Source organism: Culex pipiens, chromosome 3 (genome assembly GCF_016801865.2).
Source record: "Culex pipiens pallens isolate TS chromosome 3, TS_CPP_V2, whole genome shotgun sequence".
NCBI lineage: Eukaryota > Metazoa > Arthropoda > Insecta > Diptera > Culicidae > Culex > Culex pipiens.
Window position 1 is genome coordinate 23,841,019 of NC_068939.1, and position 26,537 is coordinate 23,867,555.

General features: G+C 36.1%; 1 protein-coding gene across 4 annotated transcripts in view; it reads left to right on the top strand.

The window, feature by feature from the left end:
- The window catches only part of LOC120420658 (ecdysone-induced protein 78C), a 93,341-nt gene that overhangs the window by 7,485 nt on the left and 59,319 nt on the right, over nucleotides 1-26,537 (top strand). The window contains exon 1 of one of the 4 annotated variants that reach the window (XM_039583748.2): nucleotides 17,847-18,652. The exons of the other annotated variants lie outside the window; for them this stretch is intronic. Coding sequence (XP_039439682.1) covers nucleotides 18,226-18,652 — 427 coding nt within the window. The 5' untranslated portion in view covers nucleotides 17,847-18,225. Of the gene's footprint in view, nucleotides 1-17,846; nucleotides 18,653-26,537 lie in introns of those variants that run through there. 4 annotated transcript variants of the gene reach the window in all.

The window sequence follows — 26,537 nt, forward strand, 5'->3', positions numbered from 1 at the left end:
CTTCTTGGCACCAATGTTTTGAAATCATACAAAAATAATAATAAGAGAACCTTATTTGATTTTAAAATCCATTTCAATCTACTGTTCATATTGGAATAATCAGCTTGTATGTAAATTTCATGTCAAGGTTTAATTCAGATAATATTTATTCCTTTTCTTGATTAAATTGGATGAAAATTGAATTTATATAATTACATTTTTCAAAAGGGGTTGTTCGAAAAGAATTATACCTATATCGAGAAATAACTGTTTGAAGTTATAATTTTTAAATATGAAAAAATATTATTTAATTTCAAACACTTTTACACTATAAAAATTATTTTAATCTAATTAATTTATAAGGACATATAATCATATAACTAAAATTATACCATAAATGAAACTATGAAAAATCATATGAAAATTACCCAAAGAATGCAACCATATTTCAAAAACTTGCTTCAAATAATGTAAAACTTTGAGTTTTCATGAAATAGTGTTTCAAATTGAGTAGCGCTAGAAATTAGATTTTTAAATGATTGTCTATATATTCTCAAGTTGAAAATACTTAAAATAAGTAATTTGCCATGAAAAACATTATTTCTGCATGCTATACTTTTTTATTTCAACGTTATGGTCACTGAGACAAATTTAAAAGCAATTTTATTGTTGTGGAGCATAGATTTGCACTGTCCAAACACTTTGATTGAAAAAAATACTTCTCAACAAAAAATACGAATTATTTTTTTTTATTTCGTAAGATTTGAAAGACAGCATAAAAAATAAGAAAATTCATAATGTTTTATCAAATTTGCATCATTTTTACAAGCATTCAAGCCATTCATAAATCCTCACACTCATTTAGAACATTAAAGTTGCTGTTCTATACAATATCAATCACAAACAGGATCAGAACAATTTTCGTTAAATTTCGAATTTCCCGGAAATTCCCGGGAAATTTGCTGAAAATTTCCCGTTTCCCGGGAATTTTGTAACCCCGGGAAATTGGACGCTCTAGTGTAAATAGAAGTCTAATCAACACAAAACAATCTAAAATGCCTTTTTCTGCATTGACAATCATATTTAGCTTATTTAGGATCTTTTAAAAATATTTTGAACATTTATTAAATTACAATGTTTAGCAAAGCAAAAAAAAAATTCCGCAAAAATAAAATTTTTGTCAATATTATAAACTGAATTCGAAGCACGAATCAAAAGTTTTCTTATTTTGTATAAAATTTGTTTTACTGAAAATGCCTTCAAAATTGGAAATTTTATTTAATTAAGTTTCAAAAACACACAACTTTTATTATTTACTAGCTTCGTTTACCTTCTCCTAGTGGAAAATTGAGCGAATAATCCGAAAATTCATTCCGTTTTCCGATTTGAAATCATGTTCATAGACACTTTGAGAATATGAAAATAATGCTATTCATCAACGTTTTCTTATTATTAGTAAACTAACTTTTTAAACTTTTCAAAATATAATGAAAACTTCTTCTAGAAGTACCTTGAACCTTTCTCAACCCCGGTCAGTATGATTCCATACAATTCCGTACGAATTTTATTTATACTCTTCATTTTGCGAAATAATCTCAAACCTATCAAAGTCACCCCGGCTATCAAAGTTACCCCGTTTTACAGTACATCATTTTTTTTTTTATTCTTTATTATAGAGTTTTTCAGCCGGAGTTTACGGTACATAAATTTTCCTGTTTTTTAACCTTTGCATGGCAATATCTCAACAACTAAGGGTCGTATCAACAAATTTCATAAAAGCAAAATATAGACAATTTTCTCAGCTTTTCAAAAATATGTTTTTCAAAAGTGGGCAAACATGGATACTGATTTAATAAAATGAACAGCTGCGATTATTTTCAAAAAAGTTACGTAAAAATGGCTTTAACTTGAAAACGGTGCACTTTACAAAGTTTTAACTAATGTGAAAATCCGCCGGCATCCGAACCGGTCCACAATTCACAAGTCAACCTATGTGGCATCGGAAAGGGCACAAAATTTCCGATCTTTTGATACCCATACATCTAAGTTTTCTATAAAACCCACGTTTTTAAATACCTAGGCAAAAACTTTGTTATGGTTTCGGTTGAGCAACCTGCCAAAAATGTATGGACTTTCGTAATTTTTGTTCTCATGGATGAAACTTACTTTTTGCCTAGGTATTCAGTCAAGGATGCCTATTCGTAGTTCGTAGACTGGATTTATGGTTATTTGTCAACAAATAACATTATTTGTGTTAATTTTTTGAAAGGTGTACAAACTTTTTTTTGCACCTTTTTCAATTTCTGTAATAGTATTTGTTGTATAATTAGCAAAACGTTCGGAATGAGTTTCTGAACAAAACGTAGTACTAGGTTTCTGTCAAACTTTAAATTGTTTACACACCCAGAACTGGGCATCGGCATACGAGAGAATAAAGAGCACGATTCGGTAGTAAAATGGTACTGTGTGCGGACTGAGAGGATAAATCCCGAAATTACCGAGAGTACTTTACTCATGGGTTCATCTTCAAAAAAGTTCATCTATCAAAAAAAAGTACCGGTACCGAGACTCGAACCCAAGACCTTCGGCATATTGAACCGTGCCTTTGCCGTATGGGCCACCGCGGTTCGGTGACAAAGTGGCGGTCATGTGTCCATATAAGCCACTCAATAGGATGAACTGTTCCAATGAACGGATGAACAAGCGAGAGGACTATACTCTCGCAAAATAGCACTTTCCTCACGTTTCTTTTCGTGAGAACTATCCTCTCGTTCTTTAACTTTGGGTGCATGTTTTATCACAATATGTGCATAGTGCCCAAGGGGTGTAAATACTTTTTTTACATACTGTACAACATTGCCGAAGGCACCAAATCGTTCCAAAAAAAATCCTTCAGAAGATACAGATTTTTGAATTCTTATATGTTATTTTTTCTTTGGGCATACCAAAGGCACCAACAAAATTTCAGCCGGATTAAAAAATACAAAAAATAAACGAATGGCCGAAATCTCAGAGAATTGCTCACCTTTCATTAAATGCGTTAACAATGTTGTTAGCACACTCTTTTGTTTTTTTCTTTAATAATTTGTTTGTTTTTATTTAGTCCGTTGCAAATATTTTTTGAAGTTTATGACCCCTCGCCTCTGACCAAAGTCGGAAAAATATTTGCAACGGCCTTACTGTTTAAATTTTATATTTGCTTTACGATTTTTGCGGTATTCAAAAATTCAAAAGTAGCCCACCCCCCTCATTGCACACATATAAATCCTGTCGCACGTTTCTGGCTCGAGAAGTGAATTATGTAATCACGGAATATAATCGTAAATGACAAACATGTGTGTGCGGTTAAAGTGTGGCGTAAAAAAGGGAAGTAAGAAGCAAATAAAACAAAATACAAAGAAAGGACTCCAAAAGTACCGATGATGGGGCAAAACTCGTTTGAAGCAATGAAGCAGAGGTGATAAAACCCAGCCGTATTAAAAGCCAAACCGCAGCCAAAAAAAGTTAAAAGTGGTCAACAAAATGATACAAAACATCAGGGAAGAAGACAGTTTCGGTGATTGTCTTATGTACATGGGTGATTGTGCGTATTGCCAATAAGTGTTAAAGCCTTTTTTTGCATTGATATGTTGTTGTGGGTTTTTATGACGACAATCGACTACTGTTTACAATATTGTTGTGGACAAATGTACTCAATCCTAGAAATTAAAAAAAACTACTAAAAATATAAAGGTTCAATAGTTTGTCACCGCGTTCCACCCACCAAAAGCTCGCCACCAGTCGTTCTCGATCGATTGCATAACATTTTCTTCTCCTTCTTTTGCTGTTGCACCTTTGAACAAAAGTTCGATCAGAATTTCCATTTTCCGCTTTTTTTTCGTAACGTTGATCGCGCGGGAGCTCACAGAAGGAAGGAAAGGGAAGATGCTAACGACCCAAGAACCGTCACGCGATCACGGTGCTAGGGAAGCAAGAAGAGAAGGGAGAGAGGAATTGAGCGAAAATCAGCGCACCTTGGTCAGTGACCTCTGCGCTGTTGCTTCTGACTTTGCGGCCCGATCGATCGGTGATTGAGTAAGTGAGCGAACATGCGAGGAGCGTAAAAGCTCGACCGTGTTCTAGACTTTGAAGTTGTTGTGGAAAAGTCATGTAATGTTTGGCAAAGATATTCTTTTTTAGCAGTACCTTCATCAGGGGTGACATTGAGTCTGGGGGGTGAGATTGGGTCATACAAATTTCAGCATTTTTGTATGACCCAATCTTACCTCCAGACCCAATGTCGCCCCTGAAGACGGTATTGATTTTGTATTGTATTTACGCCTTTAAATTTTAATGGAAATTTAGGTGCAATCGGCTGAAATCAAGTTAAAATGCATTCCTCTGTGTTATGAATCATTTTTTTGATGTTCGGGTTTATTCCTTTTCTTTTTGGAGGGCCTCGTGGCGCGGTGGTCAGTGACTCAGTTGATTTTCCATTCCATGTACCGCAAAAAGTTGAATCGTTGAATCATGCATTTTTTGAATATTAATCATTGCAAATCAACTGTACGGATTTATGATGCATTTTTTAAAAAAATATCTGGCTTGTAATTTAGATTTTTATATTTGTTATTTTTTACATTCAATTTTTTCATAAACTAAGTTGATTTTATAGCTGTCGGCCACCATTGCACAGTGGTCCAGATCGCAAAATTAAGTGGAAAATGGATTTTCCGAAAAATGGTGACGTTTTGGAGCTTTGGTGTCTTCAGAAGAGTTGTTGCAACTGGAAAGGGGCAACTTTTGGTTTGGTTTAAAATTAGGGTGGTTCACGATTAGGGTGATTTTGAAAATCTAACTTTTCAGGGATATTTTTGGGAATTTTTTTGTCTTCTATAAAGTTGATAGGCTTGCCAATCCAAGCAACTTTGTCGAAGACACCAAAATTTTATCTCGTAATCTACGCCTTCTATGACCAAATTTATAAAAAGCATCTGAGCAAACCTTCAAAAATCAGTTTTTTGAACGTGGCAATTCAGGGTTAACTTTTAGAGAAAAGTGATATTCGGAGCACTTTTAGAGCTCTACAAAACAAACATTTTCATTTTTTGACATGTCAATTTGGACTTAAGGGTCAAAAGTTACAGCCATTTTAAGGTAAAAAAGATGCAAATTTAAAACTTAAATATCTCAAAATGGCGCAAGCCAAATTTTAAGCACTAGGTTGCATTTGAAAGAAGAGATCTAGCACTACAAACGCTGAAAAAATCTCAGGGGTGTTTTTCTTTAAACTTGAGATATCTTCATTTGAAAAAGTCTAATTTTCAAGGGAAAACCATATGGGACCACCCTAACGAAATTCGAAAATTGTCCAAATATATGTTTTTCCATGTAATTTTGCCCGCTGAATCTGAATCTGCCCTCAGAATTGAGCCAAAATGTCAACAAATCGATTTTTGGTCATATTTTGGGTTTCCATGTAAAATTATCATTTAAACCCAAAATATGACCAAAAATCGATTTGTTGACATTTTGGCTCAATTCTGAGGGCAGATTCAGATTCAGCGTGCAAAATTACATGGAAAAACATATATTTGGACAATTTTCGAATTTCGTTAGGGTGGTCCCATATGGTTTTCCCTTGAAAATTAGACTTTTTCAAATGAAGATATCTCAAGTTTAAAGAAAAACACCCCTGAGATTTTTTCAGCGTTTGTAGTGCTAGATCTCTTCTTTCAAATGCAACCTAGTGCTTAAAATTTGGCTTGCGCCATTTTGAGATATTTAAGTTTTAAATTTGCATCTTTTTTACCTTAAAATGGCTGTAACTTTTGACCCTTAAGTCCAAATTGACATGTCAAAAAATGAAAATGTTTGTTTTGTAGAGCTCTAAAAGTGCTCCGAATATCACTTTTCTCTAAAAGTTAACCCTGAATTGCCACGTTCAAAAAACTGATTTTTGAAGGTTTGCTCAGATGCTTTTTATAAATTTGGTCATAGAAGGCGTAGATTACGAGATAAAATTTTGGTGTCTTCGACAAAGTTGCTTGGATTGGCAAGCCTATCAACTTTATAGAAGACAAAAAAATTCCCAAAAATATCCCTGAAAAGTTAGATTTTCAAAATCACCCTAATCGTGAACCACCCTAATTTTAAACCAAACCAAAAGTTGCCCCTTTCCAGTTGCAACAACTCTTCTGAAGACACCAAAGCTCCAAAACGTCACCATTTTTCGGAAAATCCATTTTCCACTTAATTTTGCGATCTGGACCACTGTGCATTGCTAGTACCAACCACTAGTGTCTTCCTTTTTATCTACAAGGACTTCGCCGCCCTGGGCTCCTTAGTGTATGAAAGTATGGCACGGAGCGACGGCGCCGGATACCCATATTTACACAAAGAATTTTTAGAGCGCCAATTTTTTTAAATGTAAATTTTTTTTTATTGCAAATTCCAAAAATGCACCTTTTTTGAGTAAAACCATATTTTTTTTTGCGAACAAAAAGTGCATCATTTTTAAGTAAAACATTTTGAAACGACAAAAACAAAAAAAAAATTAAATGTTGATTACTTCATGGCAAGTGAGTTTACATTTGGACTTGACCTTCACTGATCTGACACTTGGAGGAAACGTTTATCTATCTATAGTTAACATAAACCTCAAGTTTGGTGCCTATTGGACCATACCTCTACTTTTGCCACCGTTTGCGAATTCCTATAAAAATAGCTTTCTTTTACTCATAAGTTTGTACACACTTAGCTTTTTACCGAATTCGGTTGTTGAAAAATCGGTAAAGTTTCGATCGGTAAACCATTTGTCAAAATGAACAAATTTTTACCGAATTTCGATTGTTCGATGAACAATAATGAACTTGATTGCAATTTCGAACAATAATGAACTTGATTGAATTTCGGTATGTTTCTACCTAATTCGGTAGTTTTCAGTTTACCGAACTGTTCAGCTGTTGAAAGTTCGGTACACTTTACCGAATTCGGTAAAAAATCGCTAGTTGTGTAACTTTTATATCAAAAAATCTTCTTCTGGTTGCAGTTTTGATAAAAATAAAATCTCAACCCTTGATTTATTTGTTTTGCAGTTTAGTTTTAAAATGTTTTTTTTTACTCATTCCTTTTTTTCACCATCGTATTAAACTGACAATTTCACATAATATCAAAGAAAACCTCAAACTAAAATAACCCATTGGCGAGAAACAGCATGAAAGTAATGACAAGAAATCTGTCAATTAAACCGATACATTCTGCGATTTCATCAGTTGGAAAACCTAACAAAAAAAAAACTTTACAAGGCCTTATCTCTGCAACTAATTGTCCAAACATTATATTTCAATAAGAAAAAGAAAATTTGCAGAAAAAAAACAATATTTGAGGGGTGATACTGGGCATATACATTTATGTACAATCCCCGGCTGGCCGTACTTCATAAATTATATTTATAATTCTAATAAAATATAGAAGTGCACTTTAATAAAACTAAATAAATAAAATAAACCTATTTTAAAGTATTTTTTATTTGGAAGATTTTATTATGCTGCAATTCCATTTGAAAAGAGCCTAAACCGAAAAAATAATTAGACCCGTATTTTTTTGTTTGACCATCGTGGTGGTTCAAAAAATGGCAATTTTCGTAATTTTTCGCAAAAACCACTTTTTTCAACAAATTATATCTCCACGTCATTTCATCCAATTTTAGCTGTCTTAGACGCAAAAGAAAGGTGATTAGTTTGGCTATTTGAGAAAAATAGTAAGAAGTTTAAAAAATCTAGCTTAATATTTGAAAAAGTCGTATGAAAACTTAAAATGGCGTTTTGACCTCGTCTGGAGCAAAGAGACTATGTCTAAAAATATTTTTATCCGATTCCTCGGCAAATTTCACAAATCATTTAAAAAAAATGGCGATGTCGAACCGTACGTTTCTGAGATATGATTTTTTGAAAATAAAAACTGAATTTTTCGACGCGCCACAAGCAAAAACAGGAAAATGACGAAATCGACAAAAAATCAACTTTTTTCACTAAAACTGCAATAACTTAGAAATTTCAGCGATGACCTATGCATGTTAGGGTACCAAAATTTTCGTAACTAAAATTCGCAACTTTCGCCAAACTAATCACCTTTCTTTTGGGTCTAAGACAGCTTAAGTCGGATGAAATGACGTGGAGATATAATTTTTTGAAAAAAGTGTTTTTTTGCAAAAAATGACGAAAATTGCCATTTTTCGAACCACCCTAGCTCGATGTAGGCCACCCTAATGGCCAAACAAAAAAATACGGGTGTAATTATTTTAGCCAAGGAACCTCCAGAAAAATTTTGAGCCCTCTATTCTACACAGTCAAATAAATAGTTTTGAATTTTGAAAAAAATATGGTTCAATATTACTTTTTTGAAACATAATTTTACATTAACTTTTGTAAAATCTGATAAATAACAATTGAAAAGATATGAACATAAAACTTTTTACAATTCTGTTGACAAAAAGTTTGTCTAAATTCCCAGAATGGTCCTTGATGTAGTGGCTTTATTTTAATTTTTTTTTATGTACTTTTATGTACGAGTAATCTTTTACTTTTTGATATCAAAGCAAAATTTCTTCTAATTCGATTTTGGTGCCCATTTAATGATCATAATTGAAGATCTGTTAATTCTACCCCGAAATACTAAAAGATTTGATGAAATTAAATGAGTGGATTTGATGTCTTCTTATTCCAAAATTATCAAACTTACGGACCCAATCCTGTAACAATCTGATTGTAAAAATAGTCAATCTTGTAAATTACTTTGAAGACAGTACTTTAGGAAATGAATCAAAAACTATATCGATATATCCCGTAGTTTAAAGATAGAGCATTCCCAGCTCAAATCAGGATTTTTTCTGGTACTTTTGTTCCCGATTCCTCCGATTTTAATGAAACGGTTTTAAAAATAAAAATGTTGAAAAAATAAGGTCTTTGGTGACTTTCTGAAAAGCTGTCAAAGGCAAACTTACGGGAAACTGGACGAGCTTTCTGATTGAAGAATCAAGGCTGTCATATCGACGTCGTCGTGCTATCTTGTCGCACCCGCCATTTTGGCGTTCCGAGAAAAACGCGTTTTAATGTTTGACCTTGAATAAACAAAAACGAGAGCACGCAATGTAAACAATAACAAACACGTTTCGTTTGGCTGACCATTCTGTGCATTGTCCCGAAGTTTGGTTGAAGTTGGTTGCTGGAGTCCCGAGTTATAATTACAAATGTTTACGGTAGTCTAACTTGTACGTGCGTCAAACGCGTTCTGACCTGAAATCTCTTTGGCCAGTTGTCGCACTTACATCAATTTTCAGGGAGTGACAAGATAGCACGACAAGATTGAAACTACTTTTATATGAAAAGTGACAAAAATTTTCGGAGCTTTTTTGGTTTTCATTGAATATCTTAGGATTGAAATCGAATTTTGGGGATCTGTGAAGGTCAAAAGATGCGGCATTGTGAGATGCACAAAATGGCGTTCTTAACTAAATTTGGCCCAAAATGCACGTACGACAAGTTAGCACGACGGCGACGATATATAAATTGCAAAAAACCGCCACAAAAACATTTTTTCAACATTTTTATTTTTAAATCCGCTGTATCTTCCCAAGGATTTGACATAGGATAATGGTCAATATGGAGGCTTTTATGTAAAATGGTCTGGAAAATCGAATTAGACCAATTAAATAACAGTTTTTATAAATGATTTTTGTTTTTTGTTAGAATATACATTTCTCTCAGTGTATTTTTTTTAAAAAGCCTGTCCAATTTCCTACAAGTTTGTCTTTGATAACTTTTTGATGCGATGCAACGGCTTCGAGATACAGTATTCTTTAAATGACAAAATACAAAAATATTGAAATAACCTACGCCCGTCTCAAATGTTATTTTCGAGTACAATTGCCTCCATATACACAAAAATGGCTTATATAGGCCTAGGATAACATGTCTACAAAGTTTCATTTAAATCGGAGAGGGTTGGGTACAAAAGTACCAGAAAAAATCCTGATTTGAGCTGGAATCGCTTGATACTGATTAATGTGTGTGGATATTATGCGACCATTAGTTAAATAAACAAACAGGTTGAAGTGCTTTAAAGAATGAACTTAAGAAGTTTGGAAGTGGGAAAAAGTGGGATGAAGAAGGCATAAACCTTCTAGGTAAATTCAGTTTTCTTTTATCGCAACTATCTGACTCTTTTTCACATCATTACTTTCCAGTACACTTTTTTTTCTCTCCTCTAATTTGTTAATTCTCTTCCTAGTTTAAGGTCCATCGACACTGCGCTTCCAGTCTATTCTTCCACTGTTTTTACAGCAGCAATCAGTGTTGAAGAGTTGTGGCATGCGTGCGATTGTAAGTTCGCTCCAGACTCTAGCGTTCCTGCTTCTTCGTTCCCGATGACGATAGTTCAGCGCACTTATTACACACACGTGGTTGTGCTGCTGCTGCTGTCCAAAGTCCGGTCTACTGGCAAGGGTGGATAGGATAATTGGTACATAGATAACAGGGCAAAATGCCCAGTCGTGTGTTGTGTGCTATTTTTAGATTGTTTCTTGGTGGAACTTAAACTTGACTTGTGTTTTGCAAATAAAGGAAGAGGGAAAATATTTAAACCAACTTTTCTTTATTTTAACTTTTAATAAAGCTGCTGTTACCATGTTGATCCTTTCGTCAAACACAAAACGATACAATACTCCAAGGTGTTCTACCAGTCAACCCCTCGGCAATGAACTTGGCATTGCTACGAAGTCCCCTCATATGTGTCTAAGCTTAGAAAAGTGGTGGAAGCAAGAGGAAGGGTAGGTCTTTTCGCGAGACTCCATCAACATTTCTTGCTGATGGTACATAACACAAGAAAAACGTTTCAACGTTTAGTCTTTAGCAAAGATGATGATGCTGCCTCCCAGTGGAGGAGAAGAAGACTACCTGGGGTGCTTGTTCCCTGGCAGATATTCACAATGTTTTCATAGCATTTCTTCTTTCTACAAACACACGTACACATACTGCCAGCTAAATAAGGGAGGGGTGGTGTACGCGTGCCATGTAATAGCTTCTTTTCTTGGACTTCTTTTCTAGTAGTGCTGTTGATAGCATTTAAAGGGTTTTGCTTGTTCAACTATTTCTTACAGAAGGCGGGGGTTCGCGATCTAACATGGAGTTTGTCTTTTAACTTAAATTGATGTTAATATAAAATTTGGACAAACTATACCAAAAACATTTTTAAAGAAACTTAAAATATCTGCGAGTAAAGCTGACGATCAACAGTTTATTAATTTAAAAAAATCAGAATAACAACGTAAAAGGAATCAAGCACGAAGGAGCACCAAAAAGGATACGTTGCGTAACCTCAAAACGGAATTCCAATCAACCCAATTTTATTACATAATAAAGCCCTAACCTTACCTGTTATTATGGAAAACTTCTTCCCTCACGATTCCAGTCTCCTCTAAGCCACCGTCACTTACGGGGCGATAAAGGTAAAGAAGATTACCGCATCCTTCCCCCTAAGGTTCGTCCTCTTATCCCAGTTTGGTGGTGGACATTGTCTCTATCTATGTTCTCTTCGAATAGCGAAGAACACGGTACACACAGCGATAATAGCTCTTTGACTCAGCACGAAGAGTCTTGTGCGTCTTCTTAACATTTTGCTCTTTTTGCTGCCGCGCTCTCTGATCTTCGGAGCTCTTCAGCAGCACCCTCTACACTGCTTCATAGCTGAAGATCACCTCTCCCCGTGGATTCTGCCATGTGAAGGAATGGGTTGATTTAATAAATTATTATGGGAATAGTTGGTGTTCAGAGAACCACGTAGGTAGCAGTGGTGCTCAATTTTTACATGAATCTTTTCTTTTAAATACTTTTTTTTATTTTTAACTGATGGTCAGCTATTCATTCAATCAGTTGTCAAAACTAGTTCTTTTGGAGAGACTTTGATCACCACATTTCAAAAGTCACTGGAACCAACCGTTTTGTAGCAAATTTGTCAACTTTTTCGATGTGTAATTCCAATATATTTTTTTTCAAGGAAGTCGAAACTAATATTGCTAAAACAAATTTCAGCACATCAAATTTTATTGTGGTTTGGTTGAGCGTTGTAGCAAAATGCATAACAGTGAACGCAAAGAGACGAGTCTGCAGGTAGTAGACAAAATACGTATCTGTCAAGGGGTAATTCTCCGCCAACTCACACAGCAGTTGCCCCGATCCCTCTTCAATTTGCCTAAAACTTTGTCCTAAGGGGTAACTTTTGTCCCTGATCAAGGTTTTTGATATCTCGTGACGGAGGGGCTGTACGACCCACATGCGAATAAAGAGGTGTTTTCAATAATTTGCAGCCTGAAACGGTAATGAGATAGACAGTTGGTGTCATAGGGACTTTTATGTAAAATTAGACGCCCGATTTGATGGCGTACTCAGAATTCCGAAAAAACGTATTTTTCATCGAAAAAAAAACACTAAAAAAGTTTAAAAAACGTACTTTTTGAATCTTCGTTGACCCAGAAGGGTCTTTTTTTCATTTTGAAAAAAAAAATTAATTTTAAAATTTCGTGTTTTTTCTAACTCTGCAGGGTTATTTTTTAGAGTGTAACAATATTCTAGAAAGTTGTAGAGCAGACTATTACAAAAATTTTGATATGTAGACATAAGGGGTTTGCTTATAAACATCACGCTATATCGCGATTTTACGAAAAAAAGTTTTGAAAAAGTTACTTTTTGCGTTTCTCTTTGTTTTTTCTTCCGTGTCTGTCGCGGGTGACGATGAACGGCCATGATCGATGACGACCAACTTTTTCAAAACTTTTTTTCGTAAAATCGCGATAACTTGTGATGTTTATTAGCAGCAAACCCCTTACCCCTTTTGTAATTGTCTGCTCTACAACTTTGTAGAACACTATTACACTCTAAGAAATAAGCTTGCAAAGTTAGGAAAATTGCGAAATTTTAAAATGACAATTTTTGTTCTAAATGAAAAAAAAAAACTCTTTTGGGTCAAAGTTGATTCGAAAAGTACATTAAATTTCCCTTAAAATGACATGTACCAGAATTTTTACAGTCGAGTTACGGAAAATGGGGGAATTTTTAAAACTTTTTAAGTGTATTTTTTTCGATGAAAAATACGTGTTTTTCAGAATAATGAGTACGCCATCAAATCGGGCGTCTAATTTTACATAAAATACCCTTTGACACCAAATTTCTATCTCATCACCGTTTTAAATTATTGAAAACACCTCTTTTTTCGCATGTTCAAAAATGGAAGGAGTCGTACCGGCTCTCCGTCACGAGATAGCAAAAAACGGACCTCGGATTCGTGATCAGGGACAAAAGTTACCCCTTAGGTCAAAGTTTCACATAAAAAGAAGAGGGGTCGGGGCAACTTTTCCCGATTTCGTGTGAGTTGATAAATTAAATTAAATATATAGTGGAATTAAAAGAAAAGTCTCTCCACATCAAATTAATTTTTTTGTAAACATGCTAAAATTGATCTATTTAAATCAGGGGTGACCAAAGTATGGCCCGCGGGCCAAACGTGGCCCGCGAGGTGATTTTTAGTGGCCCGCGGACCCATTTTGAAATATCATGTAAAATGGCCCTGTGACCACCCAAAGTGATTTAAAAAAAATCAAAATTTATGCTATAAAAGTTATAAATGTTATGTTTTACCCATGTTTTGATCCTGAATTTGTTGTTGAAACATTTATCTTATTGAAAATTGAATGTGAAATCATGTAATTTCGTCAACATTTTCATCAAACATTTTTAGAAATAAGTTATAAAACGTTCAAATTTGACTAAAGTATAAAATTGTAAAAATGGCGATAATATAGGTATTCCATACTTATTTACAACTATTTTCTTACAGGCTGGGCCTCAAACTTATGAGGCACTTCCCCATCGGATTTCGAACTCATGACATTTGGATTATGAATCTAATTGACAAACATCTGATTTAGGCAGACCAAAATGTATTAAATTTTTATTGAAATTGGATGAATTATTGTTGAAAAATCCTTTTACACAATTTTTCTAAATTTGTGTCACCCCTTTTGAAATATGTTTTGCAAACAAAAATTAGAATTTTACTGAAAATACAAGTGGATTAAATTGAATACCCTTTTAATTTCATTATATTTGTGAAATCACGAATGTCTTCAGCCAAAAAATGTTCCTCTCGACTTTGACCAATCCATGGTATATGAACTTGTTACAAAATGATTTGCATCGGTCTAACCTGATTTCAATGTTTGTTGAGACGTGCAAATTACAATAAAAACCTTATGGAAAATATTTATTGAAATTTTTTGGTTTGGCCCGCAAGCTCACAAGAGCTTTAAATTTGGCCCTCCACTCAAAAACTTTGAGCACCCCTGATTTAAATTAACAAAAATGCATGGAAAATGTATCATACAGCAGAACAGTCGGGTTGCAATCATCAGTTAAAAATAAAGCAATTTTTTGGTAGATTTTTTTTTTGCGGATAACAATTTCCATACATTTTTTTTTTTGCAAAAACTCAAACATTTTAAAAATGACTATAAACACAGAAGAATGCATTTTACGTTGTTTTCAACTTATTACACTTAAAATTACATTGAAATTCAAAAGATTTTAGAAAAAAAATGGTTTCTCCCTGATTTGCGATATCCTTTTTTCATTAAAATCATTTTAGTTTCTCTTCACAGCAAAAAATCCGATGGTAAAATCGCATGCAAAAGCATGCACATCACCTTCGTCAAAATAAACACTTAATATTACACAATGCATGTACAATTTTTGTAAACACAAAAAAAAGTTGCAACCGACGGGATTCAAACCCAGCACCATCAGTAAGGGCTGGCGCCTTAGCCCGCTCGGCCATCAGACCGATGAAAAATGGAAAGGATAAATGCATATGTGAGCTTGACATTTCGGTCAAGTATTTTTTTTTTTTTTTTTTTTAATTTATATTTATTCAAATTTCTTTTCCATGTACATTCATTCAGTTAAAATATTATTGAGTGTCCAATCACAAACGATGACTTTTCACCTCAATTTTAAATACTAGCAACTTTCATTTATTCATGAAATATTGTAGCTTTCGCTATTCAGTGATTTCAAATGTAGGAGGTCCTACATGTACAAAAGGGAAAAGGGATACCTTAAAACTAACTTATAAACTATATAAAGAGCGGATCAATGCAGCTGAAGACTGCAATGATTTTTGTCGAAATGCATCAATTATCTTATTGGACATAACATCCAAAGTGTCAACTTCGGCTAATTGATGAAGTTCACTGGTGCTGAACCAGGGAGGAAGTTTCAGAATCATTTTCAGAATTTTGTTCTGAATCCTCTGAAGTTTTTTCTTCCTGGTTAAGCAACAGCTTGTCCAGATCGGCACAGCATAAAGCATGGCAGGTCTGAAAATTTGTTTATAAATTAACAGTTTATTCTTGAGACAAAGTCTAGAATTCCTGTTTATAAGTGGATACAAACATTTAATATATTTGTTACATTTAACCTGGATACTTTCAATGTGATCCTTGTAAGTAAGGTTTTTGTCAAAACCAAGTCCAAGATATTTCACTTGATCCTCCCACTTTAAATTTACCTCATTCATCTTTATAATGTGATGACTTTTTGGTTTAAGAAAATCAGCCCTTGGTTTGTGAGGGAAAATAATAAGTTGAGTTTTTGCAGCATTTGGAGTAATTTTCCATTCTTTCAAATAAGAATTGAAAATATCCAAGCTTTTTTGTAATCTTCTTGTGATGACACGAAGGCTTCTGCCTTTGGCGGAGATGCTTGTATCATCAGCAAAAAGTGATTTCTGACATCCTGGGGGCAAATCTGGCAAGTCAGAAGTAAAAATATTGTATAAAATTGGACCCAAAATGCTTCCTTGAGGGACGCCAGCACGTACAGGTAGTTGATCAGATTTGCTGTTCTGATAACATACCTGCAGAGTACGATCCGTCAAATAATTTTGAATAATTTTCACGATATAAATCGGAAAATTAAACCTTTTCAATTTCGCAATCAAACCTTTATGCCAAACACTGTCAAATGCTTTTTCTATGTCTAGAAGAGCAGCGCCAGTAGAATAGCCCTCAGATTTGTTGCTTCGAATTAAATTTGAAACTCTCAACAACTGATGAGTAGTTGAATGCCCAAGGCGAAATCCAAACTGCTCATCAGCGAAAATTGAATTTTCATTAATGTGCGTCATCATTCTATTAAGAATTATTCTTTCGAATAATTTACTAATAGATGAAAGCAAACTAATGGGCCGATAGCTTGAGGCTTCAGCAGGATTTTTATCCGGTTTCAAAATCGGAATTACTTTGGCATTTTTCCAACTACTGGGAAAATATGCCAAATCAAAACATTTGTTGAAAATTTTGACCAAGCAACTTAAAGTTGCTTCTGGTAATTTTTTAATTAAAATGTAAAAAATGCCATCCTCACCAGGGGCTTTCATATTTTTAATTTTTTTGATAATTTCGGTCAAGTAGGTTTCCCATACTGATGGGCTACATATTTCAGGGTGTAATATTACACAGAATTTCATTAGAAAATGCGAAATTTATTTTACACCCAAGCCTTTTACACGCAGCTGGATTACTACTTTATTTGCTGTGTTGTTTGGACTTAAGGATCTAAAATTTTGTCAATATAAAAACATTTTTCATAAGATTTCTATAAAATACTGTAGAACATCAAGTTACCACAAAGTAAGCTAAGGTACCATTTCAAAAAAAAAAAATTACTTTGCGAAATAATTGAAAAAAGCCTTAAATAAATAAAAAACAAATTAGGCAGTCGAAGTAAGATGAATGCTTGAGCATATTAATCGTAAGTACATTTTTGCAACTCCGTCGTGAAACTTCTTACTTTTCCTGTCATTCTTAAACGACGAAATAGCCTACTTTTCTGTACCAAAAATAACAGAATCGAATAGCAACACTTTTCAAAATAAATGCTGAAAAGTTCTACTTTTCAGCACTGAAATGAGTGCTGAAAAGTTGAACTTTTGAGCACTTGTTTCGAAAAGTAACACTTTTCAACATTTTTTTTTATTTAAACGATTTATTGACAAAATACATGAAAATTCGACTTAAAATTTCACTCAATGGGTGTTTTTTTGAAATTGCAAAAAATGTTGTATGGAACTCGTTGCAAAACTTGATTTTTTCAGCACTCGTCGTATTTATCCAACTCGGTGAACCTCGTTGGATAAATGTACGACTCGTGCTGAAAAAATCCTCTTTTTGCAACTTGTTGCATAAACTACTATTTTCTGGTAAATTAAGAGAGCTTTTATTGATAACTGAATCAAAAAGTTATACAGCTCTTGCTGTAAAGTTATACTTTTCAGAACTAAAATGAGTTCTAAATTTTTTTTCTATTTTTATTCAAAAATTGTTTTGATTTGGAAGGGTGAAGGGTGTTTGCTAGAATAGCATAAAATGTTGTACGCAACTCGTTGTTAAATAAAAGTGAGCAAACAACTCATCATTGTTGATACATCTGAAAATGTTGATTTAATAGCGGAAAACGGCAAAAGTGATGAGAATTGGTCGAACGGCTTAGTGTGCTTAAAATGGGTATATATTTGGGTCATTCCAACTGTTGCTGCGATTTTATCAAATGTATCTCAGATTAGGAACCACTGCAAGCAGAACATGCTCAACATGCCAAAGCTCTCCCACTCTCTCTCTCCCCATCTCCGCGATCTAGGAGATGCTGCCGCCTGGACCCTCGCACCGCGCGCACACACACATGTATGTATGCTGAAGAACTTTCTTCTTCTCGGGCGGTTGCTTCCCTCTCTTCCTTTGCCTTGTCCACCGGTCCAAAGAGTTCGAACGGCGTGCGCGGATCGCGGGTTGTGTTGAGTTGTATCGTATCGTATCGTACAGTTTGTTGGTGTTGTTGGACTGGATTAAGTTCGATGTTTATTTTGCTTTCTACCTTTCAGTCTGCGTTAAGATTCTCGCTAGAATGGTGGATACCTGGCCGTGGCCGTGGTGTGTCCAGGTTCCTCCAGGTCGGTTTGTCGTCGTGGTTCGGTAGTGAGTTTGGGATTTCGCGGGGTCGTGCCTTTTTTGTTGGTGATTTAGTGTATAGTTCAGTGAGGGGATGATATGAGTTTTTAAAGTGTCCAGAATTTCACTCAAATCAAGTGCCATGTTGTTCAAAATTACCTGTTGTTGATGTTGTCGTGTAGAGTTCAGTGCCCAAATCAAACAAACAACAAATGGATGTCTACCAGCTGGATTCACCGTGTGACGGGTTGGGGGTCAAGTTGGACGACGATCTGGTGGCGGACATGAGCTTCGATGCCGGTTCCGAGTTCAACCTGCACTTTTTCGACACCCCGGAAGATTCCAACACCCAGAGTGGCCTCAGCGATCACGACGAGTCGGTCGAATCGAGCTCGCGGGAAACACCGCCAAGTCCGGGCCCTCCGAGGTTGCCGCTTCCGCCGCCACCGTTGGCCTTCGCCATCGGGCACGATCCGATCTCGAGCACGATCCTGGTCACGAGCAGTAGCGGTGGGGCAGGTTCGGCGGGCTCGATGACGCTGGTCAATCCGGCGACCTGTCTGGTCATCAGCTCGTCCGAGATGGCCAAGGTTTCGTCCAGTGGGCTGGACAAGCGGAATGGCAGTGATTCGCGATTAGGTAAGTGGGTGGAGGCTTTGGATACGAAAACATTTAAAAAATACCATTAACGCGACTCCCAGGTGTTTTGTGGTCTCTATTGTGTAACTAATGGTGGGCTACCCCAGCATTAGTGAGACCCCCCTCTTTGCCTCAGGGTCGGCATGTTAATCCGGAATCGGTAGGGAAACACTTAATTAGACTATTAGACAAAACAAACCCACTTTATTCAGGTTACTAGCGGTTTATTGGCAGACTCAAGCTGCGTAAGTACCTCACTTCCTAGTTCTCCCACTTCCTTACTAGCTAATCCTACCTCACACGTCCTTCTTCCTTCTTCTTCGTCGGGGCCCCTTTCCGGAACTGCTGCTTCCGCTCACTTTCAGCTCGCGTTCCTCGAACAACGGCTACACGCCTCCACCGACCTCCGGGACTCGGTCTACCGGGGCGGGACACGTCTTCCTCTCTTGTTGTGCGACCACTATGGGCGGTCAGCTGCTGCTCTCGTACTCGACCCTCTTCTGCGCCACCTGCCTCGACGCTCCCGAGTATGTTGACGGACTCTGGGACTACGGCGGACGAATCCACCGGTCTGCCTGGTTTCCGGCGTCGGTTGGTGTAACGGCTGGCGAGGCTGGCGTCTTATCTCGCGACGGTTGGTCAGAAGACCAAAATGGCGGCGTCGCGAGGGCGGTTCCCACACCGGAACGGTGTCGCGGGCGATCCTCGTGCGTGAGCGATCGTGCTCGGCGGTATGATGTACCGCGCGGGGAATACCGCGGGTGTCGGGTGGCTTACGGCGGACGAATGCGTCTGTGCCGGCCTGTACGCGAAGCGTACGAACACCGAGGGGTTCTGTGGGCACAATGGGACGGAAATTAGCGATGGCGGAGGGAGGTTGGACGGCGATAGATCGGGGAAGCAACGGTATTTACCTGGATGTCCACAAATCAACGCAGGCTCCTCCTGCTTGCGTCCGGATCTCCAGATCGTCGGACGGCTTTTCTCCGGGATGGCGTCTACCGGATCTTCCACTTCACTTATAAAATTTCACTACTTCGTGACGGTGATTTTCACGGATATCGACCGTCCTCTTCAAGATACCAGGCAAAGTGACCGTTGCAATGGCGGGGTTTTCCCAGCGATCCTCAACCTCCTCCTTCTGGACTCCTTCGTCCCATCGTCCCATCGTCCTGATCATCGCCGCTACCCAAGGCGGGCGTTTGCGATGATCTCGTGCGCTCCTGGCGGTGACTAGCGCAACTAGCGGTGCAGCTTTGGTAGCGTCCGTAGGGGCTGGACAGCTACGCTAGTAGGTCGTTCTGCCCGCAAGCCTGCTCAAGTGCTCCCTCCGTAACGTGCCGCGGAACAAACGATCGCACTAATCTTGGGATGCAAATACCATAGGTTACAATTGCAAGTTTCTGCTCAAACCTAGGAGTCCAAAGGCTTGAATGGGGAGAGCACCCAAACATCTTTCTTCTCCAATGAAACTTCCACCCCAGGGTTCGAACTGACGACCTTTGGATTGCGAGTCCAACCGCCGCCAGTGATGCCGCCGGAGCAGGCTTGGTTTGGTGTGTTGTTTTTAATAGTAGGGAGACGACTCCCACACTTGGAATGACTTAACGGCCTAACAACAACCATGGCCGGGACCGACGTTTTCCTTCCTCATCCGATGGAAGGTTGGGGCAGATGTGAATCAAATCCATATCAAACCCATTTAACTACTGTCGATATCAAATAAATTGTATTGATTGCGGTTTCAAGTCGATTTTTTTAAAGTTAAATATATTTTGTTGTGATTCATAAAGTGTCTGATTTTTAGTATGACAACGTAACTCAAGAATATTACTAAATAATTTCGCCGAACTTTAGGAAGTTTATAATTTTTAATTTTAAAGTAAATTATTTGGATACTAATGTTTGTTTTAAAAAGACAAAAAAAAAACAAAATCTTGCTTGTGGAATAAGACTTTTTTTGGAGTTATACTTTGAAATTCGATTTTGATAATAAACACAGCAGAAAGTTATTATATTTTCTTCCTTTGTGACCTTTTAAAAATTGAACTGATATTTTTCTCATTTTTTTTAAAGAAAGTTTAAAGTGTTATTCCATCGAGCACCTTATGGCGTTCAATTACAGATTATAGAAGGCATTTATGCCTTAAACAGAGTATTGAATAACTCAGTTGGAGGTGTGCAAGCAAGTTTCCATAAAAGTTTATGCAAAAATAGATGTTCAAATAATAAATATCGACGAATTGAAGTGAATTAGGACTTATTTCTGATCGTTACCCAAACATTTGAGAATTTCCTCTATTTTAAGTTATAAAAGAAATGCGGCACAAGTTAATTCAGAAATATCAAAATATATAAAAATGCACTGAACTTAAAAATAGTTGAATAAAGATTTTTCTGCTTCATTTTTTACCATTAAAACATTTGTGCATTTACATTTTTTTAGATTTTTTTTTTGTTTTCGTAAAAGTATGTTGTCTTCATAATTTAAGTTTTCTGAAAAATGTATATATTTTATCACATCAGAATAGAGCGTCCAATTTCCCACCCCGGGAATAAAAATCCCGGAAATTCCCGGGATTTCCCGGGAAAGTCCCGGGAGTTTTTGAAAAAACTCTGGAAAAATAAATAAATGAACAAACTCAATATGATTTTGTTGAATTGAATGTATTGTTTGGTTTGTATATAATTAATCAGATTATCAGAAATTATGATATCAGAATTATTTCTGATAATATTAATTTTAGAAGCAACTCGGAATAGATCTTGCTTAATGAGTATTAAATTATTACCATTAGGTTAGCTTTTAACAGATTAATGTTATTTCATCAAAACAATATAAACTCCTTACCTTAAAATTAAAATTGTGATTATTTTACGTTTTTGTTTACCATGATCAAATGAGATGTAAATCGAATTTGTGCAAAAAGAATTAATTAAAATTGTTGAATACCTAGTACTAAAGAAATAACTGGTGCAACTACAGGTGTAAGAGGGTTAAATGTGGAAAATAGAATACTTTTTGTGGAATAATTTTAATTTATCGTATAATTTAAATCATGTTGCATAATAACACAAAAAAAATCATTGACTAATTACTTTCCATTGTTTGTTCTCAAAAAATGCAAAAATATATTTAAAGCTTGCTTCAAATATTTGAAAAAATTTGGTATTTTAAAGTAAAACCAACACTTAAATACTTTGCCAGTTGTTCAAAAGCTGAAACCAGTATTTGTCATGAAAAACATAATTTCTGCTTTTTTTCTCATTTCAATAAACTTGTTACAGAAGCAAGTTTAAAATTTCTCATCAAAAAATACCAAAATACATTTCCTTGTAGTTGAATGATTTTTTACATGCAGTCAAGCTGTTAATTGATCTTCACACTTATTTAAACCATAAAAGTTGATATCCTATACAATTTTGTTGCATAATATTAATTAAAACCAAGATCATAACAATTTTCAACAAATTTGAAATTTCCCGGGAATTCCCGGAATTTCCGGGGAAATTGACTGAAAATTTCCCGTTTCCCGGGAAATTTGTAACCCCGGGAAATTGGAACGACAAATGCTTGCAAAATACTTGGAATCGCCTAACAAATATGCTTAAAATAATGTTTTATTCTGATAGATTTACAAATAGTTTATACATTTAAATGAAATAATGATATCTTTTATAATTTTCAATTTGGCCAGAGAGTTAAAAGTTTGGCCACCTGTGAGCTAAATGCAGTAGTATTTTTTTTGTTTTAAATTTTTAGGAAAATATCATTTAAAATTAAATTCATTTTATTGAAATTTATTATAGTCTGCAGGGTTTCTTGCTTTGGAATAATGGTTTTATTAAATGTGTTTTAATTTGATTTTCATGAGTCATTGTTTCAAAAATAAAATTAAGACTGCTTGAAACAAATTGTTTTATTTTTTTTTCTAAAAATTGCATCAAAATAGAGTCAGAAAAAATGTACGGTTTGGAGCGAATTTGGATGGATTCGAATTTAGTAAAAGAAATACAAAAGGAACAATCAGTTAGGCTTAATCTTGTAAGGTCTCAGAGTCAAGTTTTATTTGTTTGATTTTTATTGAGTATTTTTAAAGTTTATATTTGTAAGCATTGTGGTTCAAATAAACAGTTGTCAAACAATTGAACTACAGTAAAGTATTCAGTGAATATGTTATTCATGATGTTTTTGAAGATTGAACTCGCCCCATATGTCAAGCAAGAAAGAATAAAAATAAAACTCTCCAAAATACTACAGGAAAACATAGGATTGTTAAAAACTAAATTTCAAAAAGTAACTTTTAATTTAGATTGCTCGAAATACTAGAAAAATATTTAAAACAAAAATATTTATTTTGGGTATAAAAATCATCAATATATGTTTAATTCTGATAACGTATATAGAAACTATTCAAATAACGTGTAAAAACTAAACAGTTATAAAGTAATCGATTTATTTGAATGATTTCTTAAATTATGGTTGCTGTCTGAATAATTAAGTAAACTTATTGGGGCCGCTTGCAATTTTTTTTCGAAGTTTATGTCGCCCTCCCTCTCCCTTCAAAATTTGGAAGGAAATTCCAATGTCCAATGAACCGAAAAACTTGTTTTCTCGCAAAAAAGCAAATCCTCAATAATTAGATATTTTGGAAACATGATTGCAAAACAACTAGACAGGTGTAAAAACACTTTTTGATTCAATTTCTGAATTTTCGGCTTGATTTTATTTTTTATAATTTTTTAGAAAACTTTTCAAACAAAATCTTCAAATAAAATTTGAATTGCCACAAAAAATAATATGTTATTGTTATGATTTACTATTTCCTTTTAAAAGAAAAATCAAAATGCCCTGAAAAAAAAAACCAATTGTTCCAACATTCACAAATTGCATTATCATGCTCGCACCTTCTCTCGCAATCACAACTCAAAAGCAAAGGAAGCCTTTCTCGACGGGAAAAAATCTCAACCCAGAAAGAGAGTCCATCAATCAATCGGTCCAAGCAATTAAGCAACGCGCGAGTTAAAAAAAACAAACGGACAAAAATTAAGCCCTGCTGGCTGGTTGGCCCCTTAAAAGCCCATAAAACTTTACAACACCGTCCCGACGTGCCCATTCCCGGGAACTCCGCGATGTGCATTCCACGCGATCGCGCAACCTCATCGTCGGTTGTTGCTTCAAAATCCCTCCTGATCCTTGTATCGATCAAGGCTTGTAGGAGTTGTATAATTTTCCTTCACCTATTTTTCCACGCGACTCCACTGACTCTTTACAGCTTTGTGTTCGTTTTCGGAAGAGTCGATATAAAATGCTAAATTATACTTATTAATAAACTCATAAATTTATAACGGGATCGCTAGACTAATAGTACGTAAAAAAGCAGAACGATCCGGCATAGATGTTCTCTCTTCGCTCTTCCTGAGCAGCGGCGGCAGCAGCAGTTCTTGGTCACGGTGGAGTGGTGGTTCAACAAACAGGTCATCAGCCTCCGGGCCGGCCTCTTTCCAGCTGTGCTCTCGTGAAGTCTCCTCTCGAGAATTGATGACAACGGCTTGGATGCTGGGCCAGGCGAGGAACTCTCCAGCCGTTCATGAAAGGAAGATTTAGAGCAGCGTAGAAAAAGGCCTTTGCTATTACGTTTTTCTTGTATGATTTTGTACACATATGGAAAAGTGTTGCCAAAAATTGAAACTATTTTTCAAGAAATTTTTATGAAATACTGGCATCACTTCAAGTTGAATTTGCTTATCGTGAGTGGGTCTAATTTTTCAGCCTATTCTCTAACTCTAACTCTGTTCTTCAACCAACAGAGTGGACCTAGGGTCGTTACGCCCAAGGGTCTTGCGAGATTCGCAATGATCTTTCTTTTCTGAGCAACGTCCATCTTTTGGCAGCATCATTACCCCCAGCATGACGTATGTGTTTCTTCTTTCCTTCAACCAGAGAGGCTGAATAGAACCATGGAAAGTCAAGAAGACCAAAACCATTTGATTGCGTCGTCGTTTTGTTTGGGCTATCAGCTCGTTTCGATCGTTACTTATAATTAGCTGCGTCTTTACTCCTTCACCTCGATCGGTTCACGTGTTCCAGGAAGTTGAGATCTCAGATCGTTTGTTCAACAAGGCCCCTTAGAAATCACTTCGTTTAACTGTAAAGTCGTTGCTCTATTTCCTTATAAGGCCGCACAGAATCGACGGGGTTCAAAATTCAAAAATATTCATCCAGCTGCACGTGAGACGGAATCGCATTTTCGGGAAGTGACATTGATTGCTCTTTCCCTCGGTGCGGTTTCGGGGAAATTCAAGGAGCTGACGAAAACACTATTGAACTTCGCGATCCTGCATGTATGAACTGTGGCGCGTGAATTATTCATTGCCATTCGGAGTGCTTTTTTGGCATTTTTGATTATTTGCTTTGCTTCTTGTTGACTGGGAGAATATCAACAAAGTGATAATGAAATCTGTTGATTGACATGAATTTTTGAACTTCTAATAGGGACCATCCATAAACCACATGGACACTTTTTTGGAAATCTCAACCCCCCCCCCCCCTTCGTGGACAATTGTCCATACAAAAAAAATCTTTTTTGTATGGACCGTGGACAATCGCCATACCCCCCCCCCCCTAAGGTGTCCACGTGGTTTATGGATGGTCCCATAGTAGTTTATGCAACAAGTTACAAAAAAGAAAAAAACGACGAATGCTTAAAAAATCAAGTTTTGTAACGAGTTGCTTACAACATTTTTATAAAACTAGCATCTGGACCAAATGTGAGCACCCTAGGTCAACGGGAAGTGGGGCAAATCGGCCACCATTGCTAGTACCAACCACTAGTGTCTTCCTTTTATCTACAAGGACTTCGCCGCCCTGGGCTCCTAAGTGTATGAAAGTATGGCACGGAGCGACGGCGCCGAATACCCATATTTACACAAAGAATTTTAGAGCGCCCGCCGCGGGATTCGAACCGGCGACCTCTGGATTGTGAGTCCAGTGCGCGGTCCGATTGATCCACACGGGCGGGACAAATTACAGCCTCAGGAAAAATTCCATTAAATTTCAAAGTTCAAAATTTATCTGAATAATGCAACAAAATGAGGGGTGAAGCATCCCAATTGGTTAAATCAAGAGGGAGTTATTGGCGTTTAAGTGAAAAAATAGCACAATTTTCAAACTTAAGAGCGAGTTTTTCACCGATGTGAAACAGGTCGTATCGAGGTGCTCCGATTTGGATGAAACTTTCAGGGTTTGTTTGTCTATACATGAGATGAACTCATGCCAAATATGAGCCCTCTACGACAAAGGGAAGTGGGGTAAAACGGACTTTGAAGTTTGAGGTCCAAAAAACATGAAAAATCTTAAAATTGCTTGCATTTCCGTAAAACTTCATCAATTCCAACAATTCCAACTCTCTTAGATGCATTCGTATGGTCTTTTGAAGCCCTTCAAAACGTGCTATAGACATCCAGGATTGGTTTGACTTTTTCTCATAGCTTTTGCAAATTACTGTTAAAAATGGTTTTTTTTAAAACCTTAATAACTTTTCCCAACAGCCTCCAACACCCATACTCCCATAGGTCAAAAGTTAGGGAATTTCATGGACTATAAGCCTACGGTATTAACTTTTTGGCCAATCGCAGTTTTTCTCATAGTTTGACGATTTTTCTAGAACAAAAATTTTACAACGTTAGTTTTTGCCCTGTAGGCCTCCATAGCGGCACTTTTTGGTCTCAATTTTGACATATTCGGAATCCTCAGAAAATTTTACATTAGGTTGAGGTGTTGTAATTTTGAGTTTGATTGTGAAAAATGCCATTTAGAATTAATTAAAATATTATTTAGCATTTTGTCGGATTAAGGGTAAAACAAGTTTTCGCCTACTTGATA